We start from the raw sequence: 16517 nt of genomic DNA, 5'->3' as shown, positions 1-16517 counted from the left end.
CATTTGTGTTGCTACTGACTGAAGGCACAGAACTCTTGCAATGGTGAAAGCCCATCTTTACCTTTACTTGAAACACTTTTGTTGTGTTTTTTTTTTTTTTCCAGTTTTTCATTATTTTCCCATGGTTTGAGCTCTGGGGTTTTGGGTTTCTTATTTTCCTGCCTTGGCTGGGGGTGGATTGCTGTACAGGTTGGAGGATGAGGATGCAGCTCCACCTGCCAGCCGTGTTGGGGGTGGTGTTTTCAGTAGCAACAGGCCAGAGTTTTCAGGTTTACCTCCTGCTCACAGCTGCATCATGTACATTTTACTTCCAAAAGTCAAATATCTGTATTTTTTATATTATATGTAGGGAGCTGTTAGACTGATTGGCCTGCAGAGGAAAAAAATATATATGGAATTCCTGTACTTATGTAAATAAAGCCCTGTGAGGCAGGCACACCTGGAAACCACAGCCCTGCCTCAGCCAGTGCTCGTCCTGCTTCTTTTCCTCTCTCTCCTCACGTCTCAGAGCCCCTGGGCCTGCGGGGAGCAGCCGGCCGGGCTGGGGGGGGTTGGGGGGGGCTGGGCCGGGCAGCCCCCTGCCCAGGGCTGAGGAGCGAGGCCCGCTCCCTTACTGCCCGGCCGGGTGCAGGGGGGAGCCCCTCGGGCTTGCTTCCCGCTGCCTCCCCTCTCCCCGGGCTGCGGGGCAGCTCTTGGTGCCCCGAGTGCGGTTGCCCCGGGCCGGAGCGCGGAGCGGGGCCGGGCTGATACCTGTGCGGGCCATGCCGGGAGCCGGCGGCGGTGCGGTTCGCGGGGCATGCCGGGAGTTGTAGTCCGCAAGGCAGTGCCTGCTGCCTCCCCACCCTTGCCCAGGCCGGGCATGCTGGGAGTTGTAGTCCACCAGCCAATCCCGCCGCGGGTGCCGCTTCTCCCGGTCTTTCCCGGCACGCCCCGCGACGCCCCGTCGCTGATTGGCCAGCGGCGCGGCCCGGCGCATGCGCGGTGCGTGCCCGCCCGCTGTGAGGCCCGGGCCGGAGCCGCTTCCCTCAGCGCGGAGGCCGGCGGCGGCCGCGGGGGGGGGGGAAGAGCCGGGCGGGGCGCTGCGACCACCAGGCCCGGGCGAGGCCGCGCCGCACGGGGCGGGGGCCGCTCCCACCTCCCTGCCCTCTCCCTTCCCTTCCCTCCCAGGTACCGGGGTGCCGCCGGGTCCCGCGCGCTGATTGGCTGAAGGAGAGAGGGGGGGAGACCCACGTCACACCGCTGGAGCTGACGCCACGGGGGTGCGTGCATGACGTCACTGCGGTGCTGGACCGGGGCGGGAGGGGGGGTGAGGGGCGACGGGCCGGGGCTCTGCCGGGGGCGGGACCGCCCCTGGGCACTAACGGCTCAGGGCTGGCCCGGGGCACGGCCTGGGGACCGGACACGGGTATTAACGGGAGCCGGGGGGGTTGCAGGGGCTGCCCGGGCCGCGATGGGCCCGGTCCGGAAGGCAGGAGGGCAGCGTGGTGGGGCTCAGGCGGCCCTGGGGGTGCCGCGGGGCCCCTTATTGCCTCCCCGAGCCTCGGGGCGCGCACGGGAGCTGCTCCCTTACAGCCGCGGAGGGGAAAAAGAGCGCCCGGGGCTGCGGGTGTGCGAGGCCGCGCTGCCCGGCCTGCGTGGGAGGCCCTGCGGCCCGCACCGGGCTGGGCTGCTGCGGGTTTTCCCCTGCCGTTTTCCTTCGCATACGCTCCATCCCGGGCTGTTCTCTCAGGGAAAAGTCAAGGTCTCGCTGTAACAGCCTTGAAACACCACGGAGCTGCTGTTCCCAGCTTCTCCTGGAACGTTCCCTCCCCTCTAGCCTAGAGGCATCCGCTGCCTCCTCGCTGGGATTAGCTGGAGCAGAGGGTGAGGACAAACATACCCTGCGGAGGGAGAGAGGGTGAGGAGAGAGGAGCTGGGGTTTGGGCTCTGTCTCTTAGTGTTGGTGCATGGCAGTGCCAGTTATGCCTTCAGTGCTGAGCACTGGGGAGCTGCAGGCTTTCCTCAGCCAGGTACGTGGCTTTTAGGCAGGTTTAGACCTTTCTGTGGTTGAGGTTCTGGTCTCTGGGTGCCCAGCTGCAGAGATTGGGAGGTTTCTCTGTCAGCACACGCAGACTGCTCTGAGGTTTGAAATCATAGAGTTGTAGGGGTTGGAAGGGACCTCAAGAGATCATCGGGTGTCCAACCCCCCTGCCAAAGGAGCTCCCTAGGACATATCACTCAGACAGGCGTCTAGACGGGTCTTGAATATCTCCAGAGACGGAGACTTCACCACCTCCCTGGGCAGCCTGTCCCAGGGCTCCCTCACTGTGAAAAAGTTCTTCCACATGTTGGTGTGGAACTCCCTGTGCTCCAACTTGCAGCCATTGCCCCTTGTTCTGTCCCCACAGACCACTGAAAAGGGGCTGGCTGATTCCCCCTGCATCCCCTGCTTAAGATAATTATAAACTTTAATTAGGTCCCCCCTTAGTCTTCTCAAGGCTGAAGAGTCCCAACTTACTCAGCCTATCCTCACAGGGGAGATGTTCCAGGCCCCTAATCATCTTTGTGGCCCTTCTTTGGACTCTCTCCAGGAGATCCCTGTCCTTTTTAAACCAAGGAGCCCAGAACTGGACACAATACTCCAGGTGTGGCCTGACCAGGGTAGAGTAGAGGGGGAGGATCCCCTCCTGTGACCTGCTGGCCACACTCCTCCGGATGCAAATCTAAGGTTAAAACACAGTGGAGGAGAGGGAGAAGGATAATTGGGGCTGAGAAGGCTGTGCCCAGTGGATTAGGAGAACTGCACACTGACTGTGAGTTGAGAGACCCTGCACTGCTCCAGAACACCTCAGCTGGAAGTGGAGTTGATCTGGTAAGGTGAGGGTGAGGGAGCCCTGGGACAGGCTGCCCAGGGGGTGTGGAGTCTCCTCTGGAGAGATTCCAGCCCCCTCTGGACACCGACCTGTGTGCCCTGTCCTAGGGACCCTGCTTTGGCAGGGGGTTGGACCCCATGGGCTCTGAAGGTCCTTTCTAACCTCTCCAGTTCTGTGAATCTGAGAACTTTGTGATAAGGGGCAAATCAAGGACAAAATGCTGCTTTCCTCAGCACAGAGCCTGGGCCGAGAACAAATTCCTTCCTAGTCGAGGTCATCAACTTCTAACCCCCTCCAGACTGTTACTTCTCAAAATGAAGTGTAGTTGCTCTTTCTCTTTCTGTAGGGCTTGGTTGGGACTGAGTGTGGACAAAGCTCATGATGAAGAACCAAGGAGGGGAAACCAAAGCAGCCCCACGGCCTGCTGCCTCTGCCAAAATGAGCAGCGGTCTGGCGCTGGAGGAAGGTGACTCGTCGGAGGCTGCAGCACCCCTGGAAGGTGGGGAGCCCCCAGGGCCTGGGGCTGGTGGCAGTGCTGTCTGCCTGAGCAGCCAGGCACAGGAAACATGTGAGGGTGGGTTTTTGGGGCCTGGAAAGGTGGGTTTGGAAGCTGGGAAAAGCCAGGCTGGTGGTGTCCTTGTAGGAGTGGGCTGCTCTATCCAGCTCTTTTCACTTGTGATTCCTGGGGCAGGGAATCCTGGTTCCTTCCTATGTCTTTGTGCTTACTCTTCTGAAGTAGTGACCAAAGCAGGGAGCTGATTCTCACCTGAAAATCATGGGCTGTTTATCAGTGTTTAGACATTTAGAGTCCTGTTCAGCAAACATCAGACACCTCTTTGCTTGGGGCAGCGTTGAGCAACCTGTCCCACTACTGGCACATCATAAAACAATTAGGATGGACACCGTGTCTAATCAAGTAGGTTAAAATTAACCCTGCCCTGTATCCCAATGCCTGGTAAACATGGGATGCACACACCCCAAGTAGAGTTAATTTAGTAACCAACTGCTGGAAGTCTTGGATTTGGAGAAACTTTGGAAGCAAAGGGTGTGCTGCTGGCTCTTTCCCCAGGTGTCCACTCCTAGGGATGAGATGGGTTTGATCAGAGATGGTAGGATATTGCTGCACTTGTTGGAGAGGCTGATCCAGGTTTAGAAGTCTATTGTCATGTAAAAGAGCCTGGCTCTGGGGATGGTGTTTGGGGAATGCTCAGGAAGGATCTGCTTGTGCTAAAGGATGGGGGGGAGCGGGGATGGATTTTTGCTCTTGACAGATGTCAGGGGCTTGGCAGTGCTCTGGGGATCAAAAGATGCTGCCAGGAGTGCACCTCCATTGCTGGGGCAGCTGGCTGGAGATGCAGCTGGAACAAAGCAGCTTATGTTGCTGGATGTTTAACCAGCCCTGGTGCAGTGGGGTGCTCAGGAAACCTTCCCTTTGCCAGGTGTTTACAGAGACCAGAGAATGAAGGGTGTGAGGGAAGTCATAGAATCATCACAGAATCACAGACAGGTCTGGGTTGGAAGGGACCCCAAGGATCACAGAGCTCCAACCCCCCTGCCACAGGCAGGGCCACCAACCTCCAGGCCTGGAGCTACACAAGGTTGCCCAGGGCCCCAGCCAACCTGGCCTTGAACACCCCCAGGGATGGGGCACCCACCCCCTCTCTGGGCAGCCTGTTCCAGCCCCTCAACACTCTCTCTGCAAAGAACTTCCCCCTAATATCCAATTTAACCCTTCCCTCCTTCAGCTTCACTCCATCCCCCTTGTCCTGCCATTATCCACCCTTTAACAAGCTGATTCCCCTCCTGTTCCTCTGCTCCCTTCAGGCACTGGAAGGCTGCAATGAGGTCCCCCCACAGCCTTCTCTTCTCCAGGCTGACCCAGCCCAGCTCCCTCAGCCTCTCTCCGTAGGGGAGCTGTTCCAGCCCTCTGATCATCTCCGTGGCTCCTCTGACCCCTCTCCACCAGTCCCACATCTTCCTTGTCCTGGGGCCCCAGCTCTGGCCACAGGACTCCAGCTGGGGCCTCAGGAGGGCAGAGCAGAGAGGGACAATCCCCTCCCTAACACTTCTGTCTTCCCATCTCCCACAGCTCCTCTGGCACAGGAGGATACCAAGTCCCCCCGGCCTGCGGAGCGGGACGTCTCGGAGGAGCTCAGCAGGCAGCTGGAGGACATCCTGAGCACGTACTGCGTGGATGCCAGCCAGGAGGGGCCGGGGGAGGACGGGGGGCAGAGCGAGCCCCCCGAGCAGGAGGAAGCTGAGAAGTGTCGCAGCGAATCCCCCAGGAACGGGGACCAGGAGACGGGCGGCCCCGAGGTGAACGGGGAGAAGGACAGCACCAAGGGGACCGAAGAGTTCCGGCCCAGCGAGGAGTGTGGGGAGCGGGATCAGAAGAAAGCTCAGGAGAAGAAGAAAGCCAAGGGCCTAGGTGAGAGGATCCCCTGCTCTGGCTGCCTGGCCAGCCTCAGACCTCGGGTACCCGCTCTGATTGCACGTCGTGCTGATTGTGAAACGAGCACCTTGAGGGTGTGAGGAGCACCAGAGGTTGGGAATCCCAGAGTCACAAGGTTGGAAGAGACCTTTGAAGATCATCGAGTCCAACCATTCCCATCCTAAGCTAAAACAGATCCCTGAGCACCTCATCTACCCTTTTTTTTGAACACACCCAGGGAAGGTGACTCAGCCCCTCCTTGGGCAGCCTGTTCCAGCCCTGACAACTCTTTCAGTAAAAAACTTTTTTCTGATATCCAATCTGCCCTGGCACAGCTTGAGCCCACTGCCCCTTGTCCCATCTCCTGTCCCCTGGCTGAAGAGACCATCGCCCACCTCTCTGCACCCTCCCTTCAGGTAGTTGTAGGTGGTGAGAAGGTCTCCCCTCAGCCTCCTCTTCTCCAGGCTCAACACCCCCAGCTCCCTCAGCCACTCATCATAGGATTTGCCCTCCAGCCCCTTCCCCAGCCTGGTTGCCCTTCTCTGCACTCGCTTCAGGACCTCAATGTCCTTCTGATGGTGAGAAGCACAGAACTGGACCCAGCACTCGAGGTGCAGCCTCACCAGTGCCCAGTCCAGGGGCACAATCCACTCCCCAGACCTACTGGCCACACTATTTCTGACACAAGCCAGGATGCCATTGGCTTTCCTGGGCACACTGCTGGCTCATGTTCAGCCTGCAGCCACCCAACACCCCCAGGTCCTTCTCACAGCTCTCCAGCCAGTCTCCCCCAGCCTGTAGCGCTGCAGGGGGTTGTTCTGTCCCATGTGCAGCACTCTGCACTTGGCCTTGTTAAACTTCATCCCGTTGGTCTCAGCCCATGGGTCCAGTCTGTCCAGATCCCTCTGAAAAGCCTCCCTACCCTCAGGCAGATCAACACTTCCTCCTAGTTTAGTGTCATCTGCACACTTACTGAGGGAGCATCCAATAGCCCCTGGGGTGGAGATGATGTCTCTAACCCAGGCATGGCCATGAGCTCTGGTCTTTGCCCTTATAAGCCAGAACTCCCAGTGATTTCAGTGCATTTATTTATTTTTAATTCTCTGTCTCTTTCCAGGCAAAGAAATCACTTTGCTGATGCAGACTCTGAACACCCTGAGCACACCAGAGGAGAAACTGGCGGCTTTGTGCAAGAAATACGCTGAGCTGGTGAGTGTGTCCTTCTCCACTGCTGGGGCTGGGGGCAGGACACCCCAGCAGCCAGTGTGGGAGCTGCCCAAGGAGGCAGAACACGATATATTAAGAGGGACAGCCCAGGAACACACATGTGGCTTCACAGGGATGTTCTGGAATCTCCACAGTGCTGGAGACCCACACATCAGAGGACGGATGTTGCTTGGTCCAGACAGGCGCTGTGGTTTGCAGAAGCCTGAGCCTGGACAGGGGTTAGTTTTACCAACTCTCTGTGCAAGGGGCTTCAGATCCTTTTGCTCCTCTAAACCTGGAAGCCTCATCCAGTCCCGGGAGAGGCCAGGCCCGTTGTGTTGAGCCTGCGTGTCCCGATCTGCCTGCAGAGGGGGCTGTGCTGCGAGCTGCGGGCCCGGCGGCCGCAGTAGATCCACCTCTGACCCTGCTGCTCAGTCCATAACGTTTGTTGAGGGTTTCTGAGCAAGAGAGGTGTGTTTGGCAGAGCCCCCCTGCTGCTACATGCACAGGCTCAGCCTGATGCCACGTTTAACTGGACCTGGTTCTAGGCACGGGTCTAGTTCTGTGTGTGGATCTGGTGCTGATGAGAGGTGTGGGGCTGTCTCTGTGCATCTCAGGTGGATGCACTGGGGTTTTCCCTGGAGCCAGAGCTCTGCTCCCTTTGAGCAACACGTGTGGGGAGGTGCTGGATGAAAGTGTCTTTCAGATTGCAGCAGGACAGAAATTCAGGAAGGAGAAGGGTCCTGTTCGGGGCTCCTGGGGCTCTGTGTCATCCCCGCTCTGCTCACAAGTGGCTTTTTTGGTGTTGCAAAGCACTTACCCTCTTTGCAGAGCACAGAGAGCATCACTGGGCACATCCTGGAGAAGAGAAGGCTCTGGGGAGGTCTTACAGCACCTTCCAGTCACTGAAGGGGCTACAGGAAAGCTGGGGAGGGACTTGTTAGAAGGGCCTGGAGTGACAGGATGAGGAGGATGAGAATAAATTGGAAGAGGGGAGATCTACACTGGATGTTGGGAAGAAATTCTTCACTCTGAGGGTGGTGAGGCCCTGGCACAGGGTGCCCAGGGGGGTGGGTGGTGGCTGCCCCCTCCCTGGAGGTGTTCCAGGCTGGGTTGGACGGGGCCTTGAGCAGCCTGGTCTGGTGAGAGGTGTCCCTGCCCATGGCAGTGGGTGGGACTGGATGATCTTTGAGGTCCCTTCCAGCCCAAACCAGTCTGGGATTCCACGATTCTGTCCCGTTGCCCCAGTCTGCCTTGCTGCCTGTGCCCTTTGCTCCCTCATCCCAGCTGGAAGAGCACCGGAACTCCCAGAAGCAGATGAAGATCTTGCAGAAGAAGCAGACTCAGCTGGTGCAGGAGAAGGACCATCTGCAGAGTGAGCACAGCAAGGCCATCCTGGCCCGCAGCAAGCTGGAGAGCCTGTGCCGCGAGCTCCAGAGACACAACCGCACCCTCAAGGCAAGTGACTCCTGGGAGCTGTTCAGGAGCTGTTTCACCCTGAGCTGTGGGGCTGGAAGCTGTTGTGGCAAACCTGCCTTCACTGATGATTGCTCACCTTCTGCTGCCCAGGGCTTGAATTTGGCTGTTAAGCCATTGTTACCTGCTGTGCCTGAGGGTTATTTTGGGGTGGATTTGCTGGTGAAAGGGAGGGGAAAGGCCTGGAGTCTTCCTGATGGAACTGTTGGAGAGGGTTCAGAGGAGCCGTGGAGATGATTAGAGGGCTGGTGCAGCTCCACTATGAAGAGAGGCTGAGGGAGCTGGGCTGGGTCAGCCTGGAGAAGAGAAGGCTGTGGGGGGACCTCATTGCAGCCTTCCAGTCCCTGAAGGGAGCAGAGGAACAGGAGGGGAATCAGCTTGTTAAAGGGTGGATAATGGCAGGACAAGGGGGATGGAGTGAAGCTGGAGGAGGGAAGGGGGAGAGGAGAGACTGGGGGGAAGTTGAAGGAAGGAAGGTTTAGATTAGATAATGGAGGAATTTCTTTCCAGAGAGAGTGGTGAGGGGCTGGAACAGGCTGCCCAGAGAGGGGGTGGGTGCCCCATCCCTGGGGGTGTTCAGGGCCAGGTTGGCTGGGGCCCTGGGCGACCTTGTGTAGCTCCAGGCCTGGAGGTTGGTGTCCCTGCCTGTGGCAGGGGGTTGGAGCTCTGTGACCCTTGGGGTCCCTTCCAACCCAGCCCAGTCTGGGATTCTGTGATTCTGTGAAGAAACAGTGGGATGCTGGCTGGGTTCTGAGCATCGTGGTGGGGGCAGTTTGCTCACCCCCCTGCCCCAGCGCAGCGGCTGACACGTCCCTGCTGTCCCTGCCCTCCTCACGCAGGAGGAAGGTGTCCAGCGTGCGCGGGAGGAAGAGGAGAAGCGGAAGGAGGTGACATCCCACTTCCAGGTGACGCTCAACGACATCCAGCTCCAGATGGAGCAGCACAACGAGAGGAACTCCAAGCTGCGCCAGGAGAACATGGAGCTGGCGGAGCGGCTCAAGAAGCTCATCGAACAGTATGAGCTGCGGGAGGAGGTGGGTCAGGGCAGGAGACCCAGTGTGTAGGGTCATTCCTTCTGCCCAGGCAAGGGTATGTCTGCTGGTGGAGGGGAGAAGGGACCTCTGGGATTTGCCTGGGCAGCAAGGGCCTGGTGAGCGTGTGGGTGACGTTGGCGTTTCCCTCGGCAGCACATCGACAAGGTGTTCAAACACAAGGACCTGCAGCAGCAGCTGGTGGATGCCAAGCTCCAGCAGGCACAGGAGATGCTGAAGGAGGCAGAGGAGAGACACCAGCGGGAGAAGGACTTTGTAAGTCTTTCAGCAGCTCTCTGGTGGTTCTGAGTGCTTTGCTTTTTGCCTTGTCCCTCTGTGGCAGCTTGTTACTGTCAGGTCCCTGAGTTGAGCCCAAATCGGATCAGGCTGCTCCACACCTCCGGCATGTCTGAGCCTGACTGTTCCCCCTACAGCTTCAGGAGCAAGGCTGGAGCTCTGCTCTGCTCCATCTTTCTCCCCATCTCCAGGCCAAGCCCCAGCTGTGCAGGGGCACACCAAGAACCTTCCCTGGTGGCACCAGGTAACTGCCTTTGCTCTTCCTTAGCTGCTGAAGGAAGCTGTGGAATCACAGAGGATGTGTGAGCTGATGAAGCAGCAGGAGACCCATCTCAAGCAGCAGGTGAGTTACCCAGGGTGGCTATTTGGGGTTTTTTGTTTTCCTTCCTCCATAAGCAAGGAACAACCTGGAATTGCTTAACCTGGAAAACACTGGGGCAGAGCTGCTCCCGAGTGTGGTGTTGGTGAGCCTGTGCCAGCACAGTGTGAGCTGCCACTTCCTTCAGCAATCCTGCCTTCTGGGAGAAAAGGGGCCTTTGCTTTTTCCCAGCACTTTTCCAGCGCTGGGAGCAGTCGTGTGATCATACCTCACCCAGTCAGACCCAGCAAGTGCCTCCTGCCCAGGCTGGAGCTGTTTGCAGAACACATCTGCCTCTGGGGTTGTTTCCCAAACAAAGAGCTCCGCGTTCTGTGGTGCCTGATGTCGTCAGAGCAGCTCCACACCGCTGCTCTGTTTGTCCTAAAGTCCAGTCACAAGACAACGAGCTCAGTTCTTGGCCAACATCACTCAGGGAAGGCTCTTGGAGGTGCCACAGTGAGGATCTGTAACCCTCTCTCTCTCTCTCCACAGCTGGCTCTGTACACAGAGAAGTTTGAAGAATTCCAGAACACCCTTTCCAAGAGCAGTGAGGTGTTCACAACATTTAAACAGGAGATGGAGAAGGTGGGTAACGCCTCTGCTGCCCGGCAGAGCGTGTGGGCTGCCAGCACTGCCCATCTCCCTCCTTCCACCAGCTGGAAAAGGCACAGCTCCATATTCAAATCAGCCACGAGCTGGCTGCTCACAGTGCTGTCCTTAGTGTCCCCCCTGTGTCACAAGGAGCAGCGCTGCCCTGGGTTGTTGTTCCTTGGTCACTGTTTCCCTTCAGTGAAGCTGAAGCTTCCCAGGAGAGCAGAATCTCACTGTCTCCCCTGGGAAAGCGAGTGCCTGTTCGAGGACACGTGAGGTGTCACTGCACCGCTCTGCCTGTGGCTTATCTGTTCCCTTTTTATCACTCTGCAATCCTGTAGATGACTAAGAAGATCAAGAAGCTGGAGAAAGAGACCACCATGTACCGCTCCCGCTGGGAGAGCAGCAACAAGGCGCTCCTGGAAATGGCTGAAGAGGTGAGGAGGCTCCGGCCGCCCGCTGTGGCTGCAGCTGGGGCAGCGTGGTGTTGGGCTGGAGCTGAGGGATAGCAAGACAGCTTCTGTCTTCGCTGGGTTTGGGGGTTGTGTTCTTCCCTTTAGCTTTGTTTCCTTCCCTGGATCTGCTGGTTGGGGTGGCAGAAGTGGTTGGTTAGTGCAGAGGTGCTGGAAGAAGCCGGTCTCAGCGGCGCTTGGCTTCTTGGGGGGGTGGGAAAGGGAGGAAGCAGCAGCGCCAATAGCATCATGTTCTTTGATTGCCAGATGTTTGCTCACAGGTGTTGTTTCCTTGAATTTCTCCCTGTGGTTTCCCCTCTCTTTCCCTTTCTGCCTGTCTCATAAAGAGTCTGAACTGCCTCTCTGCTTGCAGAAAACCCTTCGGGACAAAGAGTTAGAGGGGCTGCAGGTGAAAATCCAACGCTTGGAGAAACTCTGCCGAGCCCTGCAAACGGAGCGCAACGACCTCAACAAGAAGGTGCAGGACCTGTGTGCCCACACCCCCAGGGCAGACACCGACCTGGTGGAGCCTTTGAAGGATCCAGCCCGGGACAGCTCCGAGGCGTCGGTTGGAGGGGCTCCAGCTGACCAGCGCCTGGCTGAGGATTGTCTCCACTCAGGAAAGCTGACCCACAGCACGGAGCCTGCGGAGAGCCCCGGAGAACTGAGCATAGGAGCTTTGGGGCAGAGTGGGACTGAGGAAGGTCCTCGGGGCACCGACTGAGCCCGCGGTGCTGTAGGCAGAGGTAGGGTGTGATGGGAGTGTTTCCATAGGCTCGACCTGTTGCCCCTCTCCTGGTCCTTGGATGGGCGCGAGAGGATGGCCCTCCTGGGGCTTTGAGACCTCTTAGCTTGGCTCTTTGGAGGGCTTTAAAAATTATATATATATATATATGTGTGTGTGTGTATATATATATATAATATATAAAATATGTGCAGGGCAACGTACGCTTTATATCTGGATATACAGGACAGCCAGAGCGCCCCAGCTCCCTGCGTGTGCCTGACTAATGTCTGGAGACTCGACTGCTCATCCCTTTCACTAAAAGACCTTGTCCTTGGCAGGCTGCAGCTCCCCTGACATCTAGCACAGCTCAGGAGAGCCGGCGCCTGGCTCCGCCGCGGCACGCAGCCCTGGGACAGCCGGATGCGTCGCTGCCTCCACCCCCACAGCGACTGGCACTGAGCGAAAAGCAAACGGAGCTGAGCAGGGGAGAACTGGAGTTTGTCCCAGTGCTGGATTCTCCCTCCCTCCTTCCCTCCCTCTGTGTCAGGCAGGAGGGAGCTCCTGGACTCGCTCTTGTTTCCTCGTGCCCTGGCTGGCAGCTCTCCTGCGTGAGCTGAGCAAACGAGGGCGAAAGAGGCCGTTTCCCCTCCTCCTCCTCCTCCTCCTCCTCTCCTCCCTGTGGGTTTCATGTATCCCAATGGACACAGAAAGAAGTGGAGAAACGGGGTGCCTGGTTCACCCAGGCCTCTGACGGCGCCTTTGCTCTTCCCAGCCCCTGCTGATGTCTCAGTAGCCTTATGATTCACAGTTGCCTCTTTGCTATACGCACACGTGCACAAGTGTATTAAACAGTTAAACCCAAAGGTCTCATTCCCACCTGTTTTGCACAAGCACCCGGGAGCAGTTTGTGTGAAGGGATGGGGAGGTTCCACCTGAGCTCCTCTGCCCCGGTGTCTCTGCATCATCTTGACCCAGCCAGGCCAAGCAGGTGGCCTTGGAGGCAGCCACAGAGCTGGGGCTCTGGGAGGATCAACCCTGCGCCTGCTCCACTGCTTCCAGCTCAAGCCAAATCCCTGGGACCAGGACTGTGCTGCTGACTGGGCCCTTGTGCAGTGTGGGATTCCTGCAGGCCCTCTGGTCTGGCCGTGCCAGGGCTGCTGCACTCCCTCCTCTCCTCTGCTTTCCCAGAACAACATCTCCCAAGTGCTGCTGCAGCTGGAGGGGCCCTGCAGCCCTAAGACCCCTCTTGTGCTGGGAGGGGTTGTGGAGCAGCACAGAGCTCGGGGCATTTCTCCTTCACCTCTCAAGACTCTCTTGCTCTTTAGGGAGACCTCTGCTCGCTTGGGAACCTCACTGCAGCTCCTCCTTACCACAGCTTTGCCTCTCAGCACTGCTTGATGCCTGCCTGGAGCCGGTGGGTGTGCTCAGCGGGGCGGCTCTGGCTTCTCTTCCAGCAGTGCAGCTGCTCTTGCACCTTCACTGCACAGTTGTACGGTGCCCTTGTGAAGGACCCACCTCTGTCCTCCTGTCCTTCATACCCTCCTGTCCTTCGTGTCCTCCTGTCCTGTGTGTCCTCCTGTCCTGTGTGTCCTCCTGTCCTTCGTGTCCTCCTGTCCTGTGTGTCCTCCTGTCCTGTGTGTCCTGTCCTGTGTGTCCTCCTGTCCTGTGTGTCCTCCTGCCCTTCATACCCTCCTGTCCTTCGTGTCCTCCTGTCCTGTGTGTCCTCCTGCCCTTCGTGTCCTCCTGCCCTTCGTGTCCTCCTGTCCTGTGTGTCCTCCTGCCCTTCATACCCTCCTGTCCTGTGTGTCCTCCTGCCCTTCGTGTCCTCCTGCCCTTCGTGTCCTCCTGTCCTGTGTGTCCTCCTGCCCTTCATACCCTCCTGTCCTTCGTGTCCTCCTGCCCTGTGTGTCCTCCTGCCCTGTGTGTCCTCCTGTCCTGTGTGTCCTCCTGCCCTTCGTGTCCTCCTGCCCTGTGTGTCCTCCTGTCCTTCGTGTCCTCCTGCCCTTCGTGTCCTCCTGCCCTTCGTGTCCTCCTGTCCTGTGTGTCCTCCTGTCCTGTGTGTCCTCCTGTCCTTCATACCCTCCTGTCCTGTGTGTCCTTCTGTCCTGTGTGTCCTCCTGTCCTGTGTGTCCTCCTGTCCTTCATACCCTCCTGTCCTGTGTCCTCCTGTCCTGTGTGTCCTCCTGTCCTTTGTGTCCTCCTGTGTGTCCTCCTGCCCTTCGTGTCCTCCTGCCCTTCGTGTCCTCCTGCCCTGTGTGTCCTCCTGCCCTTCGTGTCCTCCTGTCCTTCGTGTCCTTCTGTCCTGTGTGTCCTCCTGCCCTGTGTGTCCTCCTGTCCTGTGTGTCCTCCTGTCCTTCGTGTCCTTCTGTCCTGTGTGTCCTCCTGCCCTGTGTGTCCTCCTGCCCTGTGTGTCCTCCTGTCCTGTGTGTCCTCCTGTCCTTCGTGTCCTTCTGTCCTGTGTGTCCTCCTGTCCTGTGTGTCCTCCTGTCCTTCGTGTCCTTCTGTCCTGTGTGTCCTCCTGTCCTGTGTGTCCTCCTGTCCTGTGTGTCCTCCTGTCCTTCGTGTCCTTCTGTCCTGTGTGTCCTCCTGTCCTGTGTGTCCTCCTGTCCTTCGTGTCCTCCTGTCCTGTGTGTCCTCCTGCCCTTCCTGTCCTCCTGCCCTGTGTGTCCTCCTGTCCTGTGTGTCCTCCTGTCCTTCGTGTCCTTCTGTCCTGTGTGTCCTCCTGTCCTGTGTGTCCTCCTGTCCTTCGTGTCCTCCTGTCCTGTGTGTCCTCCTGCCCTTCCTGTCCTCCTGTCCTGTGTGTCCTCCTGCCCTTCGTGTCCTCCTGTCCTGCGCATCCTCCCGGCCTCTGTCCCTCCAGCGGGCTCAGACCAAGCCGGCGTGACCGGCTGTGGCAGGCAGGGTCAGACAGGCCTTGACCATCCCCAGGGCTGCGTCCCCTGAGCTGAGGGGGCTTTGCCGTGTGTCCCTCCCCCAGCGCGGGGACGTGGCGGCCTCTGGAAGGAGCTGGGGGGAGCCCCGGGTGGGTGAGGGCGGCTCTGCCCCGCTGCGAACCCCCCCCCTCCCCCACCTCCCGTTCCCAGCCCCCGGTTTCTCTTCCCGTTCTTCAGGAACGGGAAAACCTGGTAGGAATCCCCCCTCCCCGACCCCCCCCGGGTCCCCGCCGCGGCCGCCGGTCCCTCGGGGCTCGGGAGCTGCTCTGGGGGGGGGTTCCCACCAGCCCCGGCTCCGCCCTCCCTGGGGGCCTGGGGGCGGGGAGCGAGGCGGGACGGGGACGGGGCCTCGGGCCCCTGGCAGCGGCGCCGTGAGCGGCACCAGCCCGGCCCCGGCCCGGGAGCCCCGACTCGCCGGGCGTGAGACGGACCCGCGGGCCCGGCCGCTCCCCCCGGGAAGGGCCGAGGGACGGGAACCGCTGCCACCGCCCAGGGACACCCGGAGGACGCTCCCGGTGCCGCCGAATGCAGCGGCGGGGCCGGGGAAGACCCGCGGCCAGCGCGCTCCCTGCGGGAATGTCCCGGCATGGCAGGGAAGGCGAACGCTCGGGACCGCCCAGCCGGGATCACTCCACCCCTGCCAGGACCCAGCCGGGATCCCTACACCCCTGCCAGGACCCAGCCGGGGTCACTCCACCCCTGCCAGGACCCAGCCGGGATCACTCCACCCCTGCCAGGACCCAGCCGCCCCGCGCGGGCTCGGTGATCACCAGCCCTCCAGGCACGCAACACTCTAGGACCTAAACGATGTCTCTATGGCCGGAAGCTCTCCCGCGGCCATATTGCCGCCGTAATACAACAGAGCTCTCGTCTCTATGGTTGGGAGTCCTCCGGCGGCCATCTTACCGCCGAGTGGCACAGGCGCGGGCTGGGCGCTGCTCGCTGCTGCTCGGGCAGGGGGAGGATACAGGGCGGGTTCCTCCTGTCTCAGGAGAGACGGGAGCGGGGGGAAGAGGTCCCGTGTCTGCCCGAGCAGAGCTGTCTGGACACAGAGTCAGCCGCGGGGGTGTTAACGCAGCCGGCGGCGGAGAGGCCGCCCCGTCCCGGGCTGGGGTAGCGGGGGAATCACAGTCACAGGGGTGGGAAGGGACCTCCAGAGCCCATCGGGTCCAACCCCCCTGCCAAAGCAGGGTCCCTAGGACAGGGCACACAGGTCGGTGTCCAGATGGGGCTGGAATCTCTCCAGAGAAGGAGACTCCACACCCCCTGGGCAGCCTGTCCCAGGGCTCCCTCACCCTCACTGGGGAAAAGTTCTTCCCCATGTTGGTGTGGAACTCCCTGTGCTCCAACTTGCAGCCATTGCCCCTTGTCCTGTCCCCACAGACACTGAAAAGGGGCTGCCCATTTCCCCCTGCATCCCATCCTTAAGATATTGATAAACATTAATAAGGTCCCCCCTTAGTCTTCTTCTCTCCAGGCTGAACAGCCCCAGCTCACTCAGCCTTTCCTCACAGGGGAGATGCTCCAGGCCCTTCAGCATCTCTGTCCCTCCTCTGGACTCTCTCCAGGAGATCCCTGTCTGTTTTATCCCAGGGAGCCCAGAACTGGACACAACACTCCAGGTGGGGCCTGACCAGGGCAGAGCAGAGGGGGAGGATCCCCTCCTGTGACCTGCTGCCCACACTCCTCCTGATGCCCCCCAGGATCCCATTGTCTCTCTCAGCCCCAGGGCACACTGCTGGCTCATGGCCACCCTGTCACCCACCAGCACCCCCAGGTCCTTCTCCACAGAGCTCCTCTCCAGCAGGTCACCCCCAGCCTGTCCTGATTCCAGCAGTTATTCCTTCCCAGGTGCTAGACTCTCCACTTGCTGTTGTTGAACCCCATCTGGTTTCTCCCTGCCCAGCTCTGCAGCCTGTCCAGGTCTCTCTGGATGGCAGCGCAGTGTCCTGTGTGTCAGCCACTCCTCCCAGCTCTGGATCATCTGGTACTTGCTGAGGGTGGATGCTGTTCCCTCATCAAGGTCATCAATGAAGATATGAAACAGGACTGGACCCAACACCCAGCCCTGGGGAACACGGCTGGTCACAGGTCTCCAGTCAGACTCTGCTCCAGATTCTGCCTGGCTGCAGAGGAGTGCAGCAGTGCCCTGTGCACACAGAC

At 59.4% G+C, this 16517-nt stretch overlaps 1 protein-coding gene across 4 annotated transcripts; it reads left to right on the top strand.

Moving 5' to 3' along the window:
* The first annotated feature begins 1189 nt into the window (after nt 1–1189).
* Nucleotides 1190–12284, top strand: TXLNA (taxilin alpha). Of its 4 annotated transcripts, none has more exons than XM_084274291.1 (12): nt 1190–1259; nt 3199–3426; nt 4942–5280; nt 6401–6492; nt 7777–7947; nt 8805–8999; nt 9153–9272; nt 9562–9636; nt 10144–10236; nt 10584–10679; nt 11068–11440; nt 11760–12284. In XM_084274291.1, the coding sequence occupies exons 2-11, from the start codon at nt 3231–3233 to the stop codon at nt 11416–11418; spliced, it is 1728 nt and encodes a 575-aa protein (XP_084130417.1). In that variant the 5' UTR covers nt 1190–1259; nt 3199–3230; the 3' UTR covers nt 11419–11440; nt 11760–12284. The 4 variants fall into 4 exon arrangements, with proteins under 4 accessions (XP_084130417.1, XP_084130418.1, XP_084130419.1 ...); XM_084274292.1 differs by having other exon boundaries at nt 11665–12284; XM_084274293.1 differs by having other exon boundaries at nt 3199–3351; nt 11068–12284.
* The last annotated feature ends 4233 nt before the right edge of the window (nt 12285–16517 follow it).

This window comes from Gallinula chloropus, assembly GCF_964237585.1.
Source record: "Gallinula chloropus genome assembly, chromosome: 22".
Classification (NCBI taxonomy): domain Eukaryota; kingdom Metazoa; phylum Chordata; class Aves; order Gruiformes; family Rallidae; genus Gallinula; species Gallinula chloropus.
This window is presented reverse-complemented; position numbering and strand designations above follow the sequence as displayed.